The 19692-nt window shown below is 48.0% G+C and overlaps 1 protein-coding gene across 7 annotated transcripts in view; it reads left to right on the top strand.

The window, feature by feature from the left end:
• Positions 1 to 19692, top strand: part of PLCE1 (phospholipase C epsilon 1) — a 932976-nt gene that overhangs the window by 191115 nt on the left and 722169 nt on the right. For all 7 annotated transcript variants that reach the window (XM_085605968.1, XM_085605952.1, XM_085605960.1 and 4 more), the window contains exon 2: positions 61 to 349. In XM_085605968.1, the coding sequence (XP_085462094.1) occupies positions 61 to 349 (289 nt within the window). The remainder of the gene's footprint in view (positions 1 to 60; positions 350 to 19692) is intronic.

Raw genomic sequence — 19692 nt, 5'->3', positions numbered from 1 at the left:
CACAGCTTCGCAGCCTCTGTCAGAAGGGATATTAACATTGTGCATTTTCATTGTTTACAGATTTACAGTCAAGTGAGGGATGGTGAAGTGGCTGCAGAACCTGCTCTCCATTCATTCAGCCCTGCAAGAATAATCCCAGGAACCGCTTCCGTGTGCAGAAGCAGCAGTGGTTTATCCTGCAGATTAGGATGTGCGAGAGGCGCGTGGGCCGGGTACCGCGCCACCTCACACCGGACCACAGTGTCTGACTGCGTCACCGGCGCTCTGCTGGAGGCCACCACGTCTCTGGGCGCCAGGAGCGTCTTTCTGAATATCTTCGGAGCTTCGACTGGGAGAAGCATGCTGAAAGGTAACCATGCACTGAGGCCTGAGAACAACTCGTGTGCTGCTAGTTATGCCAATAACTGTAGTGTGCAATGTACAGCGTGGAACCCAAGAAAACTGTGACTGCTATCTTTAACGCTCCGTGCTGTAGACTTCAGTTACTTAAAGAGACGTTTACCTGCTTATCGCAGAACTGTATTTTGTTATTTCTTTTAAACGCTTGTCAGTCTTACTTGTTAATCACATTCCAGCAGTTAGGTCTAGATTATGTATTTTAAGTTATTTTTTTAAATAAAAGCTCTCATTCTGGAACGCGTTGATCGTACGTAATGCTTTGTTGTCAGTGTAAGTGGAATTACATTACTTCTTGAATGTTTATAATGTTTAGTGAGCAGTCTAGAGCACATAGTTGTAATGTAATGAATATTTGACCTGGCGGTAAGAGTATACTAGATAGAGGCCAAAATCACAGCTCAATGGAGGTGCAGACTCTCTAAAGGCTAGTAGTTTTCATAAAAAGGTCTTAAGCCGCTACAGATTCCCCTCAAAGATAGTAGCGAAGCGTAGGTACTGTTCAAACTTGCAGGAGCGCAGTGTGGTTGGAAAGGATGCAAGTCAGCCATACAACTGTGGAGTAGGACTTTAAATACTCAAGACTCCAAAAGCTGCCACTCTACCGGAACGCCTCAAAGGGAGAAGTCACTAATGGATGTTGTAGTTGCGTTTGCTTTTCAATGGGGCTTCTCAGCTCTATAAAGTGCTGAGGTTCTTTGGTGGATGGGTAGCACACTACTCCGTAGGTTGCTTAAAGTTGTGGGTTTGCTATGTGGCCTCTGCGGGAAGTGTTACGTGTCATGTCAGCTTACCTTACTTGTGCTCCTGTCCTGCCATATGCCTCTGCCAGGACGTGTAGTAGAGTGAAAAGTAGCAGAAGGCTGGATAGTTACGCTTGTACAGCATCGTTGAGTCTTGTTGGAAGGCTCTGGGGTTGCAGCGTGGCCTCTGATTGAAGTGTCTTGGTATTAGACCTTCGTTTGCATTGCTATATACTGTTGCTGCTTTTCTGCATGTAGAGGGGCGAGTGAGGGTTTAGAGGGAGGAGGACGCTCAGCATGACAGACCCACTCCCACAGATCTTGATCAAGGTGTTCTCCTGGTGCCCGGCACTCATCGTACATTATCGCAATACATTTTGAAATCTTCAGACTACAACTTGAGCATCTGCACACCTAAGCTCAGTAATTAAGAGTCTGGTGTGTGACTTGGCCCTGCTTTATGGTCAATGGATTTGGTTGGAAACTTCCAAAGTGGTCTGACCGGGTCATCAATTGTGAGCCTCTGTGCTTGTTGATTAGCTACAGTTGAGTTTTAATGAGGGACATAGAAAACACTAGAAGGTCATATATGCAGATATTTGTATTTTGATGATGGCATTACAGACCCAGAGCCTTTATTGCAGAGTATGATGAGGAAATTGTTACTGCTGCTTGGTGCAAAGACCCTGATTATTGCAATGTGCTGCATTCATTGTGAGGAAGGGCCTAGTACTTTATTTTGTTAATCCTTTAATTAAGATGTATTGTTATAGGCAATCTTTTGCGGACCACATTGTAACAATTAATAGGAAGATACAGGCTCCGTAATCGATCCGTTGGACAATTCGGATAATAAATACAGGCATTTAAAAGCTCCTATGGAAATCAGCCCTAGATGGTGTACTCGATTGGCTCAAAAGCCCTGCTTATCGAAAAAAAGCTGTTCTCATCAGAGCACGTGATAAATCCCTTTAAAAAAGTTGGTTTTCAATTTTTGAATGACTTTAAGATGTGCAATGAACTAAGCCGCGGGTTCAGAAAGTTCTGCTCTCTGGACTCTTTTTTTCAGCATGTGTAAGGGCTGACAGATGTGAGTGACAGAACTTAAATCTGTCTGCTGAGTGTCGCACAACACGGGGTTGGAATACACAAACACGAGCAGCCATTCCAGAGATGCGGCACAGAGCTACAGAGGAGACTCCATCCCTTCACAGCATCAGCAGAGCTCCAGGGGAGACTCCATCCCTTCACAGCATCAGCAGAGCTCCAGAGGAGACTCAATCCCTTCACAGCACAGAGCTCCAGAGGAGACTCCATTCCCTCACAGCATCGGCAGAGCTCCAGAGGAGACTCCATCCCTTCACAGCATCAGGAGAGCTCCAGAGGAGACTCAATCCCTTCACAGCATCGGCAGAGCTCCAGAGGAGACTCCATCCCTTCACAGCATCAGGAGTGCTCCAGAGGAGACTCAATCCCTTCACAGCATCGGCAGAGCTCCAGAGGAGACTCCATCCCTTCACAGCATCAGCAGAGCTCCAGGGGAGACTCCATCCCTTCACAGCACAGAGCTCCAGAGGAGACTCCATCCCTTCACAGCATCAGCAGAGCTCCAGGGGAGACTCAATCCCTTCACAGCATCAGCAGAGCTCCAGAGGAGACTCCATCCCTTCACAGCATCAGCAGAGCTCCAGGGGAGACTCCATCCCTTCACAGCACAGAGCTTCAGAGGAGACTCCATTCCCTCACAGCATCAGCAGAGCTCCAGAGGAGACTCCATCCCTTCACAGCATCAGCAGAGCTCCAGAGGAGACTCCATCCCTTCACAGCATCAGCAGAGCTCCAGGGGAGACTCAATCCCTTCACAGCATCGGCAGAGCTCCAGAGGAGACTCCATCCCTTCACAGCATCGGCAGAGCTCCAGAGGAGACTCCATCCCTTCACAGCATCGGCAGAGCTCCAGAGGAGACTCGATCCCTTCACAGCATCAGCAGAGCTCCAGAGGAGACTCCATCCCTTCACAGCATCAGCAGAGCTCCAGAGGAGACTCCATCCCTTCACAGCATCAGCAGAGCTCCAGAGGAGACTCCATCCCTTCACAGCATCAGCAGAGCTCCAGAGGAGACTCCATCCCTTAACAGCATCAGCAGAGCTCCAGAGGAGACTCCATCCCTTCACAGTATCAGCAGAGCTCCAGAGGAGACTTCATCCCTTCACAGCACAGAGCTCCAGAGGAGACTCCATCCCTTCACAGCATCAGCAGAGCTCCAGAGGAGAATCCCTCCCTTAACAGCATCAGCAGAGCTCCAGAGGAGACTCCATCCCTTCACAGTATCAGCAGAGCTCCAGAGGAGACTTCATCCCTTCACAGCACAGAGCTCCAGAGGAGACTCCATCCCTTCACAGCATCAGCAGAGCTCCAGAGGAGACTCCATCCCTTCACAGCACAGAGCTCCAGAGGAGACTCCATCCCTTCACAGCATCAGCAGAGCTCCAGAGGAGACTCCATCCCTTCACAGCATCAGCAGAGCTCCGTGAATGGAAGCAGTATGACATCACAGGCCCTGCACTGCGGCTCTGACGAGACCTACGTTACTTTCAGCCTGACAGGGGAGTTCCGCCACCACAACATGAGAGTGAATGGAGACCACGTTTGATGTAGCATGTCAGGGACCACAGGGCTCTCTCCTGGTACAGGGCTGGATACGTTTTCATTACTTAATAAGTGACTTCCTCAAGACATTTGGATGTGTTCATGCCTTGATCTGTTCCCTCTCTAGTCCGGAAACACATGGTATCACCCACCAGATGGTGATGTAATAATGACGTGAAAGATCTCCATTGTGACATTGCCTGTGTATAAAAGGCTGGTAACCAGGGAAGCCGCAGCAGTGGATACTAGGACCCTAGTTGGGAGGACCACGGCCTGTAGGCGGAGCGGGGAAGAGAGAGGCCAGAAGCCACTTTGGCTCAACAGACCCCACAGAAGAGGGGGTGGGGCCAACGGGACAAAGGTGAGCTATTGAACAAAATGAAATAAACGTGATCCGAAAACCGAACTGACAACTAACTTGAAAATCCACGTCGGCCAGTGGCCTGGGGAGTGCTGTGCCCCCCCCCCCCCCCCCCCCCCCCAGGCACCGGAAATACCCGCTGAAGATCAGAAGATGAATGAGCAACAAAGATGCCTTTACATTTTGTTTTTATTTTGACAAATTTGCTGCGCTTTCAAAGACAGAGGTCAAATGTCAGGCTATGCCTTCTAACAAATCGCTTCTTTATTTAACATAGAGATTGGTGTTTTAGTTTTCATTCTCTGAGTACAAAGTGAGAGAATTTTGTAGAGTGAACTGGTGACAATCTTGCTGAAGCACAGGGAGCACGGAGGAAAAAGGTGCAGGGTTCAATTTTTTTCTAAACCAACTACATTTAAATGCTTGCAAATAGACTGTACAAATATTTCAAAATACCTCAACAGTTACACCCAAATTAAGCCCTATTTTATAATCCATTCTGAAGTGTGATGGAAACTAACATTTTTAATTTGACCAAAACAAATCAAAACGCTACTTAGTGATAAGCAATTGATAATTATCAACTGAAACCTGATGTCCACGCATTAAAATTTGTGCGCTATGTAGTTCTACCAGCAAATGTAGTGGCCATTTCAATAAACTGTGCAGCCTGTAAAGGACAGTGCACTGCCACATCATGCTTTCGTAATCAATTTGTGACAGTGGTCTCCAAAATGACACTAGCTGACTACATACAATTCATTCACCGCTCTCCTGCTTGGGTGACTTTGATGGCAGCACCCCCACTCTGAAAATTGCTCCAGCACTACTGATAGAAGTGCTCGCCTCTGGCTGTGCGGCATGCTGGGGCTCAGGATAGCTGTGTAAATGCAGCAGAATGTGGAGAAGTACGAAGGTGTGCAGAAGGTTTGAGTGCCTTAGGAGGAAACGAGTCCCATGCCCGAAAAATAGGATAGTATCTGAAGAATATGAAAAAAGAGCCACAAAGAAGGTTGAAGAGCAGCCTGGAAAGTCGGGCAGAGCACAGGATACTGTGTGATGGATTCAGAAACGGATGACTATGCTGCCAAACATCAGCCAAGTTTCAATCCCAGCGTTCACAGATGCAGAGCACTGGAGTTAGCAGTCACCCCTTTGGCAATGTTACAGGACCTGGATCATGCTATTGGTGCAGTTATCTCTCAGAGGAGAGCAGCCCTGGCGCATGCACTCTAGGCAACAAGACTGCCTTCTTGTGCCTTCAATTAAACAAGCATTTACAATGCAATGGTCTCGGCATTGTTAAAGTTAGAGCTATTGGCATTGCTCATAACCCCCACCACAAATCTTCAACACAACACTTAACCAGCACTCTTAACCCCCTTTATTCTCCCGATGTAGGCAGCAGTAGAACGAAAGCACCAGCTGGCAGAGTTAGAGGTACATTGCTGAGATGCAAAAAAACAAGCATTCAGTGCACTTTGCGCCAGGCGGAAACAAAGCACCAGTGCCTCAGGAGGAGCAGAGTTCCTCTAGGCCCTGCTTGGTGAGCTGTTTTTCGTGGATGGAGAAGCTGGCTGAGCTTGGGGCAGTATGTTTGTGCACTGTCCTCTACAAATACGGTCAGACTGAATAGCACCCTCCAAAGTAATTAGTGAAACAAGTCACCTTTTAGCACCTCGAACCACAAACTGTATCTTGGCACTTACTGTAGGTGGTATAGTGAAACTGAAAGCCACCATTTTATAGACCTCGGTGGGTGAAAGGGATCGTCTCTACAGTCCTTCAGACCTACAAATGACAGCTACAATGTGGGAGCTGAACCAGAAATCTAATGGCGCGAAGAGACCGAAGGCACATTACAATGATGAAGTTCCACAGGGATCTTTATTATGCGCTTGTGAACTAAGCTGGGGAGAAGTTACGCCATCCTTACAGCGAGCCTGCCACCCTCTCAGCAGGGGTGTACACATTCTGCTCCTTCCAACCCCGGGCGAAGCTCACACACGCAGTGACCCAAAGAGCTCCTGGCTAAAGCACGAATGTGCTGGTTATCATTGCCAATGCACTTCAGTCATTACCGTCAGCACCTGCACTGCCCCTTCCATCACGACCCCGCAGCAGAGACCTGTCCGAGGGCACCCTCGACCGCCCATTAGCTAATAGTCGACCCTCCGCACCCACCCCCACCTCTGGGACCGTCGCTGGCCTCCACCTGTCTGCACAATGCGCTGCAGGAGGGGTATGCATAACCTGGATGGGTGACAGCGATTGGGAATGCCCTGAAAAATAATGGTTACCTGTTGTCCTTCATACGGCCCTGGGTCCTAGTGCCTCCCACAGGGCTCGTGGCTCATGCTGGGTGAGTCGGGCTTCCCTCCTCTGTTCTCAGCTGGCAGCAGCAACTCAAGCATGCACCCCGAGCCACCGCCAATGCTGCTGGAGGAGCCCGGGAGGAGGCGCGGCTTCTCCCCCTCCCATGGAGTCCCGATGGCTGAGCCTGGCCGGGAGGAGGAGGGTCAGCGCGGACTGCTTTGCTAGACTCTCCCCCTTGTCCTCCAATTCGCACTATAATGCGGGCTTTGATTGGTCGCAGTGCCGAAGCTGCCAGCGAACCAGGAACTGGCAGCATCACCCCCACGCGCCCACCGGCGATAGAATCATCAGAGGAGCGGCGTGAGGGGAGGGGGAGCGGAAGCAGGGTCAGAGTGCCGCGAGGCGCGGTGCAGCGCGGGGGCGCCTGTGTCACGAGTTTATTCCGTCACGGCCCCGCTGTACGGGAGTGGCGGTTTGTCCCCGCGCTAGTCCCTAAACCTTGATCCTGTGCTGCTCATCTCGCTGCTCATTTTGCAAGCAATTAAGTGCATAGAAGCAAATAAATATCAGAAATTGCACTCTTTTAAGCAAAGTGAACCGCTAATATATCTTGAAAATGCTGCAAAACCCTAGAAATGGACGGTTATCAGTTAATGACATTAAATCCGTGCACTCCATGCTGCAGCTTATCCAGGGCTTTAAGGTGGATAAAAAAACCAGCACACCACTGCCTTTCTCCGAGGCGAAGCAGAAATGCCTCGGAGAAAGGCAGCGGCCATTTCGGATTCGGGGGCGTGTTCTCCTCTTGCCATTGGCTGGAGGAGATAATTAGACTTCTTGAAAAAAACACGCCCCCCGATCCGAAAAGGACGGGGCCTAATCGGAATGACGGACCTCTTCTCCAATGGCTGGCCAGCATTCAAGAGGCCAGTCAATTGAGAACAGGGGAGAAGAGGGGCGGGTTCATGCCCCTCTTCTCCAAGTCATTATCTCTTGCAAGCGCAGCCTTCACTAGCCGAGACCTAAAAAGGAACTGAAAACATTTCTATTCAGATCTAGAGGTGAACATGGGTGGACAAACCCTCTGAATGACTCTCTTTGGCAGTACTAGACACGCTGGGACACTTACGAGTAGCCGTGCACTATAGAAATGCCTCCATTCATTCATTTATACACATGGAGATGCAAACTCCCGAATCCCTTGCCAAGGTGTTCTTCGGGCTGTACCCTGCGGGGTCCATGCATGACTGAACCAGAGCTCATGTGGGTTTGATTTTGTGGTTCGGTTTCTGTAGAGGGAAGTCTTGTCTAAGCATCAGGAGCTGGAAATTGGTGTTCGTTACAAATGAAGTTATTTCTTGACTTAAAGGGAGTTCAGGGTCAAAGCGAAATCCCATTTTTTTCTGATCTTGCTAGTATTAATATTTTACAACATGGGAAACCTAGAAAGAACCTACTGCTTGCCGTTGAGATTGAGAAACATCTAATAAAACAATGTTTCGTGGAGGTTTTATTCATGGTTTAATGAATGATCCTAACGAGGAGCTAAACACTTCTTCTTATTTAAAAAGTCACTGGGTATGGTTTGAAGCATTTAATTAACACGAATAAGCATCAGTAAAAAGCCAAAAGACGTGCTTGGTGTTCAAGTGATCATACGATGAGTGATGGGACAAGCATAAAACAAAAACTGTGTTTGTAAATTGCATTTTTAAGAGCTTTCTACCCCTGCGAGGTGTTAAAGTGCTTTGTAGTGAGTAGCACTAAGGAATCTTAGTTGGCACAACCCCAGTAGGTCACTGCGTTCGAGCAATTCAGGACAGTCAATGTTTGTAAAATCAGGAGATCTAATGGGAGGGGGTTATCCATATTACAGCACATCTGTGGAGCAACTTACCTGGACATCCGAGAGGCCATTCTAACTTTCTGAGTTTCAGAAAACGTCCTAAAACCTGGCTTCTCACTTGTCCATTGTGAGAGGTAAATAAAATGAGTTTCTACTCCCCTTTTCAATCAGTATGGTAGGCACTAGCACCAAGACACCACTGGCATTCCTACACTTTTGAAAACTTATCAGTATCAACAAACTAAATGAGCAAAAAGCTTTTTTTGTTTCCTTGTGGATTGGTTGTGGTCAGTGTGTTAGTTTAGTGCTCTCATGCATTTACTGTATTGTTTTTGAAACTGGTAGATTTATTGAAGTAGATTAGTAAACGTACCCAATGTTGCTTTTACACCTGAGACCCTGGTCTCCAGTGTTCAAAGGCCAGATACTTTGTTGATAATGAAAATTAGTAATGTTGGTCTTAGTTATGTTGTGTGTATATGTTTTATTTGAAGTCTGTTCGAGTTCTTTTTTTTTTTCCCAATTCTTTTTATTGAACAATGAATCATTTACATAGGTACATCAGGCGTTCATACGATTGATTTTACACACGCAGAGTTAATCAGCTAATATCATTGCAATTCAACTGTGTAGCATTTTATGGTGAATCATTGACATCCAGTTCAGGCATTCTTGGGGGGAGGGTACATATATTCCCTCTATAGACATTCCAAGCAGTCCAGATGGAGACCCATTTTCGGGGTCAGCCTCTTGCCAGGTACACTGTTTTCTCTCTGAACATGCACCAGTCCATGTCTCTCATCCAGGCCCCAACTACTGGGGCATGGTCGGCGCCCCAAAGCTATGGAATATTATGCTTGGCTATCATGAGGCACAGCGTCACCCAGGTTTTCTGTGCTACATTAAGGTCTGTGGGCTCCCACATGTTTAGGAGGCACCTTTTGGGCTCCAAGCGAACGGTCATGTTCAGTGTGGCACTCGCGATTGCGTGCACATCTCGCCAATATCGTTGTATGAGGTCACAATCCCATAGGATCTGTAAGAATGTTCCCATCTGCCCGCTCCCCCTCCTGCACTCTCCACCTTCTGCCCTCCTCATTTTAACCAGACAGGGGCCTGTTATGTACACTCTTTGTAGAATTTTTAACTGGACGAGGCGTAACCTAGCTGATATTGCCTCCGCTCGCGGGGACATCACTGCCTCCGTCCAGTCTTCATCGTCAAGAATTATTTTGTCGTGTTCCCATTTTTAGGTCGAGCCTAGAACAGGGCATGCGCTGCTCTGCAAGACTTTTAGTAAGGGGCTTCAGAAAGCTCACCCACACGCTCGTGCGTGTGGTTTTGTTTTCCTCACTTTCCTCACAGGCTATTGGGCTTTGCGTGCGTCTTTCTAAGAAAGACAGCGTGCAATTGGGCAAACGCGGGGGCATGTCCCGCCTTTTCTCCGCCCACGGCCTATTGCTTGCGGTTACCCGCACAGGCCACATCTGTTTTCAGTTATCGTGCCCAGACACGGGCGTGATAATTGAAAACAGATCGCTCGCTGTGGCACGCGCGCGCACCACTCGCGTGCTTGTTTCCCTCTGGTTCTTAGAGTTAAGGTTCTGCCCACTCATCAGGCAAATATGATGGTATATTCTCCAACACATTCTTTTAATCCCTCTGGTGACTCACCACGCTGTAATTGCGCACACTATTTTTGGACGCGTTGCTATCGTTTGCCATTGCCCACGTCCGCTCCTTCCCTTCCCCCAGCCAGGAGGGCCCGCTCCTGTCCAAGGACCCCTTCACCTGATAGAAGGGCCCTCCCCTGTGCCCGTTGAGAGGATAGTCCAGTCCGTTTCTTTACCAGCACCCATGGGCCGTACATTACAGTCCTTTGCTGGACCAGCACCCACGGACCAGAGTCCGAGCATGCAACCCGTGGACGGCACCCAGTGACGAGGGTCCGCTCCCGAGGCAGGGAAGGGTGGCTCTGGAGATAGGCCGGGCGCCCGCGTGCGTCGTCAGTCTGCCGCTGCAGTGGGCATGTTCGGCCCCATCCCCTGGGTGCGAACACTGCCCCCTCAAACAGCGTGCGCTTCCAAGGAGCCCGGGCTGACAGAGCCCAAGCCACGCACTAGAAAAAGGTCAAGTTAATTTACTGGGAGAGGCAGGGAGTCGAGCCTCATCATCCCAGCGCCCCATGCACAGCTGTTGCAGGCCGGGAAAGGGCTTCATTACCCTCACACATCCGGCGCTGAGACAGCAAGACACTGCCCCCCCCCCCCCCCCCTTAATCGGTATCGACGCAGCTCGGCCCATCCTGCCTACCACCTGCCATGCAAACGAGAAGCAACAGCACGGCTAGCCAGTACCGAACGACAACCCACCTGCTTCTGGGCGCTATCGAAATACAGCCGTTCTTTCTCTCGGGGCCAATGAAACTAAAACGGCATGCTTCTGGGCGCTATCAAAGGAGAAAGCTAATGGCCTCTTCTAACTACCGACAAACGGCCCCCTGCTGATGGGTGATGCAAGGAATCGAACTTCCGGGTCTGGGGCACCATCGTAAGATAGACCGGCTTCTATGAGCTATTCTAAGACGGTGTCACCTGCTGGGTGGTACAGGAATACAGAACCTCCAGGTCTGGGCACTGCTAGCCTGAAAGATAAAATCACCAGTGTCTGGGTGCTAGTAAAGATTGAACAATCTGCTCCTTGGAGCTTTTGCAAAATAAAGCTGCTAGGCGCTATAGAAATATCTTGGGCTGAACCCTATGGAAAGACAAACCCACTTGCCTCAGGTCACTCTCGAAAGACAGAACCTCCACTTTCTGGGTACCATCAAAGACAAAATGTCAAGTCTCCCCCCCCCCCCCCCCCCCCCCCCCCCAATACCCAAGTTTGAACCAACCCATTCACACCTGGGTGTTATTGGCGGACAGGAGCATAAATAACTTCCAGCTGCTTTTGAAATACAGAACTGTCTTCTTCTGGGCGCAATCAAGGCAGCTTGAGGGTTAAGTTCAGCTGTTCCTTTTTAACACGTTCTGGCAGGCGTCCAGATCTGTAATTATAAATACCTACACGAACAACTCCTGCTCCCATACAATGTACTTCAAAACAAAACAATTCCACGGCATTTTAGACATAGTTGTGAAGGCTGGGAAAGGATTAGTAAAAAACATACACATTTACGTAAACGCGGCATTTGAATTCTTAAATGTAAGCCCTGCTAGGCAAAGATTGCCATTTGTGCCAAACGGAGAATTTGCTTTAACTAGGGTAGTGGGCATGGCTTCTGGGCTTATTAGTCTATGTTCCTAATTTTAATTTCGAGCCGTGCACGACGAGTGCGGGTTGTGCAGCACGTTCTAAACATGGGTGTCCAAAGTAGGCCCAAGAGTCCAAACCGCACCAGATTTTAAGGCAACAACGGTAAATGACTTTATGTGCAATTGATCAGAATGGACCTCTTTTGCCTGGCTAGCAGTTAAACTAACCAACTACCATGAATCCGGCTTATGGACACATGCTGGACGCCACTACTGCGCATGCATGACCCCATGTTAAAATTAGTTCTTGGTCCTTAATTGGGGCAGGAGTTTTTTTTTATGTATTGGTTGGCTGAAATGACAAAACCCTTCTGTATGCCGTTTGCTGCAATCAGATGCGACGAACCCAGCCATAGACTAAATTGCCTTTAGTGAGATAGCTGGTGATGGTCACAGCCCTAGAGCTTGATGGCAGGAACCGATAAAGGAAAATATTTAATTCACGCCAGAAACAAACCCACACAGATATGGTCTCTGAGCATTACAGGAAGAAAATACATTCTCCGCCTTTACCCTGCAGATTTTAAGTAGATTTCCGGTTTTAAGGCTGTGCCTGACGGCAGAGCAGTAAGGGTCACTTCATCATTCCTGGCAGCCTGGCTCAATCTCCTGGCCTTTCGGAAGCCCTTGCATGTAAAAGAGCACATGGGCAGAGCTGGCAGTGTGCGGATAATGGAATAAGTAGGTCATTTCGAGTTAGATCTTCTTTGTAGGGATGTTGCCACAGACCGCTTTAGCGTTCTGGCTAGGAGGGCTCATTTTATCACACAACGCAAAAATACATAGAGAAACGAGGCTTTTGGACAGCCTTGCTGAGCCAATGGCTACCGTGGCCCAGCTGTGTTTAATCTATGACTGATTGGGTTGACCATCAGTATTGTTTCAACCCATAACAGTTCACAGTGTGAACACACATGCAGGCAGTAATTGATTTTTTTGTATATATACATATGTGTGTGTGTATATGTATGTATATATATATATTCACTTAAAAAACCAAAGGTTTCACACATGTTATAGTTAGCTGGACATTTCACTCGTAAAAAACCAATGAAATTCCCCCGTTATAGTTAGTGCAGGCAACTATAACTCACGCGACCGCAATCCTCTGCTGATGACGTCAGATATTACATCACTGTATTTAGACACTTATTTACCCATGTCTTCTTCCATTAATCTTTAGCTATACATATATTACAAATATTTATTTTTCATAAAGGTGGAGAGGTGTGGCTCACTAGTTAGAGGCGGCAGACCCGTAAGCAGAGAATTGGCCAGGGACCAGGGTTCAATTCCCGACGCGGCAGGGTCGTGGACCAGGGTCAAAACAGACTCGATAATTCTCGCCTCGGTACCTACTCTAACCAGGAACACACTCGGCAACTCTGGGCATTAAGCTTGCCTCATCTCTACAACGGCCCCCCACAGACGCCGGGGATGCCTGGTTTCACCTTGGAGATACCTAGAAAGGGACCATCTCACAGGGATAGCCAGGGCGGGTTCCCCAGTGGTCTACAGCGCCGGGACGCCCCGTTGCTGGGGTAGCTGTGCGCTTTACAAGTCTACAACATTTACATTTTACATTTACATAAAGACACATATGTCATCAGTGATGTAATATCTGACGTCATCAGCAGAGGATTGCGGTAGCGTGAGTTATAGTTGCCTGCAGTAACTATAACGGGGGAATTTCATTGGTTTTTTACGAGTGAAATGTCCAGCTAACTATAACATGTGTGAAACCTTTGGTTTTTTAAGTGAATTTGCAAGGTTTTTTAAATGCTAATTCGTAACTATAACGTGTGTGAAACCTATGGTTTTTTCAGTGAATTTGTACGGTTTTTTAAATGCTGTTATTTTTATTTTTTTATTTTATTTTTCAGGTTTTTCACCGTGCGCGCACCGTGATTTTTTTTTTTTTTAATCTCGCATTTTTTTAAATGCGCGCGCGCGCGCACCGTGCGCGCTCTGTGGGCACTCGGTGCGCTTCGCGCACCAAGCACCCACGGGTCGTAGACCGTGCCGTGCGCGCACCTCGCGATTTAAAAAAAAAATATATATATTTTTTCTCACTTGGGGGTCCTTCTGTGACCCCCTGACCAAGGCTAGGGGGTCAGGAACTGTCCACTCTGCCCCCTTTTCACGTTCTCCACCTTTTTTTTTCACCCCCGCAGACTGCGAGAGACAAAATGGCAGCCGACACTTTCTGGTTTCGACCGATTCGAATGTTTACCGACATCAAACAACCAATCAGGATTGCGCTCGCGCACGACAGGGTGCGCGCACGGTGCGCGCGTATAGATATTGATATGCTTTTAAATGCTATTTTGTCAGGAACTACTGAACAGATTTACACCAGACCTGCAAAAGGCACTTCCTTGACCTTATGGCTACCTCTCTGCCAAATTTCAAGTAACTCTGTTCAGCCGTTCGGGCTGTAGCTGTGTCTAAAGGTCCTATGGAAAAATGCATGGGGAAAACGCGTTTTGGGACCCCCCCTTTTTCTCGGCCCCCGCTTGACGAATCACCCCGAGACTTTCAGGGTAGGAGCTGAGCGGAGCGCCCTATTAGTTTTGAAAATTTCGCGAGGATTCGTCAACCGGCGCCAAAGTTATTCAAAATAGAATTTTGAGATTTCCTATGGAAACTAGGTTGTAACTATAACTATCTACTGGCGACCGCCAGTAGATAATATATATATAAATATATATATATATATATATTACCTACTGGCGGTCGCCAGTAGGTAGTTATAGTTAGGACCACGTTCCCATAGGAAATCCGCAACATTCTATTTTGAATAACTTTGGCGCCGGTCGACGAATCCTCGCAAATTTTTCAAAATAGGTGGGGCGCTACGCTCCGCTCTTACCCTGAAAGTCTCGGGGGGATTCGTCAAGCGGGGGCTGAGATAAAAGGGGGGTCCCAAACGCATTTTTCGCATTTTTCCCATGCATTTTTCCATAGGACCTTTAGACAGGGCTACAGCCCGAACGGCTGAACAGAATTACTAGAAATTTTGCAGAGGTAGTCCTCAGGTCAAGGAAGTGCCTTTTGTAGGTTTGGTGTAAATCTGTTCAGTAGATTCTGAGAAAATAGCCTTTAAATCAATATATATATCTGAGCCAGCTTACGGTGCGCTTACGGTACGCTTACCGTACGCGTACGGTGGCGTGCGCGAGCGCGATTATGATTGGCTCTTAGATCTTAGTAAACATTCGAATCGGCCGAAACCAGGAAGCGGCGGCCGCCATTTTCTCTCTCGCACTGAGAGAGATGATTAACAAACAAAGCACAAAAACATTTAAAGGGGCTGTTTTGACAGCTCCCACACACATAGCCATGTACAGGGAGTCCCCAAAGATCCCCCAAGGCCAAAAACGGAATTTTAATTTTTTCGCTAATTTTGCCGATTACGCGTACGGTAAAAAAATATAAAAAAAAAAAAAATATCCACACTAACCCCACCCCGTGTGCAATTGGTGACCGAAGGTCACCAATTGCGCATGGCTTATCACACAAGTAAAAAACGAAAAGATTAAAAAAAAATATATAAAAAAAAAAAATTATCCACACTCTCTCCACCGGGTGCAAATGGTGCCCGAAGGGCACCATTTGTGCATGGCTTATAACTACTGCGAAAAATTAAAATATTACCTTTAAAAACGAAGTGCATCATATGTCCTCCATGTGCGCACGGTGCGCGAAGCGCATCGTGCGTACATGGCCCATCTAGCGTAACGTGGGTACGCGGTGCGCGTAGCGCACCGCGTGCCCACCGTGCGTGCACGGCACTAACTGCGTAAAGTGGGCGCGCGGTGCGCGAAGCGCACCGCGTGCTCACTGTGCGCGCACCGCGTGCTCACTGTGCGCGCACGGTGCGCGAAGCGCACGGAACAAACTGCGTTAAGTGGGCGTGCACGCCACTAATGGCGTAAAGTAACTTAGCATTTAAAAAAACGTACAAATTCACTGAAAAAACCATAGGTTTCACACACGTTATAGTTAGGAATTAGCATTTAAAAAACCTTGCAAATTCACTGAAAAAACCATAGGTTTCACACATGTTATAGTTAGCGGAAATTTTACTGATAAAAAACCAATGAAATTCCCCCGTTATAGTTAGTGCAGGCAACTATAACTCACGCGACCGCAATCTTCTGCTGATGACATATGTGTCTTTATGAAAAAAAAATATTTGCAATATATGTATAGCTAAAATTTAATGGAAGAAGACATGGGCAAATAAGTGTCTAAATACAGTATTAGCATCAGCAGAGGATTGCGGTCGCGTGAGTTATAGTTGCCTGCACTAACTATAACGGGGGAATTTCATTGGTTTTTTATCAGTAAAATTTCCGCTAACTATAACATGTGTGAAACCTATGGTTTTTTCAGTGAATATATATATATATATATATATATATATATATATATATATATATATATATATTTTTTTTTTTTTTTTTCGAGGGGATCTGTGCTATTTATTTATTTTTTACTTCTGATGGCCCAGCAGCCGCCAAGTGCAGCCGATCTGCTCACTTCCCCAAGATGGTTGCCGTGAGCTCACATGCATGCACTATGCAGCACAGTGGCCTTTTTGGCTTTTTCTTACCTTTAACCACACAAAAGGTAATGGCCACGTTACCCTAAATAACACTGGGCTTTGGGTATTGACCAGTTGATAACTAAATAGAAAGAGTAGCACGTTTGGGATCCATTTTAAATTCAAAATGTCCTCTTTCCCAGGGGAGTTCTTCCACATCTATCTAGAAAGTATCTTCACTGAGAGACTTTACAAGTAGCTGCAGGGTCTTGTGTGTGACTTTGAAGTTACAGGACCAGCCAATTCTGCCCTTTGAATCCCAGAGCCGACGAGCCAGTTTCTTCTTAACACTTCTCCAGGACACTGCTGCCTTTAATGCCCTCATAGAACGGGCTGCTGCCAATCATGGAGTGGAACTCCATTCTGACACTGTAGAAGAAGACTTCTTAGTGGACACTTTCGCCTCCTCTGAAAAAACTGTCAAAACTCTGCCAATGTTAAAAGGAGTTCTAAAACCTGCAAAAGACATTTTTAAAGAAACAACCAGGGCACGGGTGCTGAACCCCAGAATCGAAAAGAAATACAAGCCTGCACCCGGAGACCCTATGTACATTAGGGGTCAGTTACCTTTAGACTCCATGGTTGTTGCTAATGCTCGCAAAAGAGCCCACTCACAAACAATGGGTGATGCTCCTCCCCCAGACAAGGAGTCCAAAGTGCTGGAGACATCAGGCAAACGGATTGCAGCGCAAGCGGCAAACATCTGGCGCATTGCCAACACACAGGCACTCCTGGCCCGTTATGATAGGTCCCACTACGACACACTAGAATCACTGCTACAACATTTGCCAGATGAATACAAAGAGGCAGCGGAGCTCCTTATCAGAGAGGGACAACTCCTTACCAATGCGTCCATCAAATGCGCACTGCGGCGAGGGCAATCAACACAAGCGTCATGTTGAGGAGGCACGCATGGTTGAGAATCTCAGGCTTCAAGCCTGAGATTCAGAACAATATCTTAAATCAACCGGTCAACCTAGACTATTTATTTGGCCCTGAAGTTGACACTACCCTCGAAAAAATTAAGAAAGACACTGAAACTGCAAAATCAATGGGGGCTCTGCAGTCGCAGCAGTTTCGTAGTGGCTCCTTTCGTCGCCCCGGGAATAGAGGAGCAGCTAGAGATCAGGGGTCCCAGCAGCAGTACAATAAAGGGGGCACACAAAGTAGCTATGATAAAACCACCAGAGGTGGATATCGTGGATCCAGCACCAAAGGCAGAGGACGTGGGTACGGCAACACCAGGTCCTCCCCCAAAAACAAACAGTGACGCCCTCTCCCTGCCCCCCGACCACATAACACCTGTCGGGGGGAGACTCCAACAGTTCCTGTCAGTCTGGAAAACCATCACCACAGACAGGTGGGTCAGGGACATTTTCCAGCACGGTTACTGTCTCGAATTAACGTCCACTCCACCCAACATACCGCCAAAGCACCGTCCTATGTCCGTAGAGCACTTGGCATTATTGCAGCAGGAAGTGCTAAGTATGCTGCAAAAAGGTGCAATAGAAGTCGTGCCCGTCAACCAACAGGGGACAGGGGTGTACTCTCTGTACTTCTTAATCCCAAAAAAGGACAATTCGCTCAGACCTATACTAGACCTGAGACCCCTCAACCACTACATTCTCTCAGAGCATTTCCATATGCTCACCCTACAGCAGGTTCTACCGCTACTCAGTCAGGGAGACTTCCTAGCCACACTGGACTTGAAAGATGCGTATTTCCACATACCCATACACCCATCACACAGGAAATATCTCAGGTTCACTATTCAGGGGCATCACTATCAGTTCAAGGTTCTCCCCTTCGGAGTAACAACAGCACCCAGGGTCTTTACCAAGTGCCTAGCAACAGTGGCTGCACATCTACGGAGACAACACATTCACGTCTTCCCTTACCTGGACGACTGGCTTGTTCAGGCAAAGTCAGCCCAGCAATGTGCCAGCCACATGTCCCTCACCATTCACCTTCTTCGCAGTCTGGGATTCTCACTAAATTACCCAAAATCGCATCTACAACCCGCACACGTACGACAGTACCGGGGCGCGACCATAAACACTCTGGCAGCCACAGCTCAGCCAAATTTAGTGAGGATCAACAGCATGCAACTGCTGATCTCAAAGTTCAAACCTCAACACTCCCTTCGTGCGCGAGTGTTCATGCAGTTGATAGGCATGATGGCCTCCTGCATTTTCATAGTCCCGCACGCGAGACTACATATGCGCCCGCTTCAGGAGTGCTTGGCACGTCAATGGAATCGGGCTCACGGACAATTAAAAGACCTAGTGTTGGTGAGCGGTCGGGCATACAACTCTCTGCATTGGTGGAATCCACAAAACCTTTGCAAGGGCCGACCGTTCCAAGAGCCTGTTCCACAAATAATACTGACAGCGGACGCCTCTCTCCAGGGTTGGGGAGCTCATGTACTCCATTACACAGTGCAGGGACTATGGACGACTCAGCAAAAGAAGATGCACATCAACGTTCTGGAACTGATGGCAATCTTCCTAGCCATGAAGGCATTCAAAGTACACTTGTGCAACAAAGTCGTGTTGATCCGGACGGACAACATGACTGCCATGTACTACATACAGAAGCAGGGAGGAACGCACTCTCCACAGTTGTCTCATCTGGCTCAGAGCATGTGGAAGTGGGCTATTCAGAGGAACATATTCCTCATGGCGGAACACCTCCCCGGCAAGGACAACCAGATGGCGGATCTGCTCAGCAGACACAGCCACCAGATGCACGAGTGGGAGCTACATCCGTCAGTACTCCAACCGTACTTCCAACAGTGGGGTCATCCAGAGATAGACCTATTCGCCACAAACGAAAACGCAAAATGCCAAAGCTTTGCCGCCAGGTTCCCACATCCGCAGTCACAGGGCAATGCGATCGGGATGAACTGGTCCGGCAGATTTGCGTACGCTTTTCCCCCAGCGCCATTAATACCGCTAGTGGCACGCAAACTGCGACAACACTCACTGACACTCATCCTAGTTGCTCCCACATGGGCACGCCAACCATGGTACACCACCTTTCTAGAACTTTCCGTGGTGCCGCATCAAAGGCTGCGGATCAAACCCGCACTTTTAACGCAGAACCATGGCGAAATTCTGCACCCAGATCCGCAACAGCTGAACCTGGCAATCTGGCTCCTGAAGTCTTAGAGTTTGGCTACCTAAACCTGCCACCTGAATTTATGGACATCATCAAGGAGGCCAGAAGACCCACTACCAGAGCTTGCTATGCGGCTAAATGGAAGAGGTTTGTCATTTACTGCAACAACACTGACATTAACCCGCTGGACGCATCCATTCAAAACATCATCTGTTACCTCTTACACTTATACCGATGCAATCTGGCATACAACTCCATACGTATCCATTTAACCGCGATAGCAGCCTATCTTCAAAACAGACAGCACCTCTCTTTATTCAGAGTGCCTGCCATT

Source organism: Triturus cristatus, chromosome 1_2 (genome assembly GCF_964204655.1).
Source record: "Triturus cristatus chromosome 1_2, aTriCri1.1, whole genome shotgun sequence".
In the NCBI taxonomy this organism is placed as follows: Eukaryota; Metazoa; Chordata; class Amphibia; order Caudata; family Salamandridae; genus Triturus; species Triturus cristatus.
The sequence above is the reverse complement of the archived record's forward strand: the minus strand, read 5'-3'. Positions and strand labels throughout refer to the sequence as shown.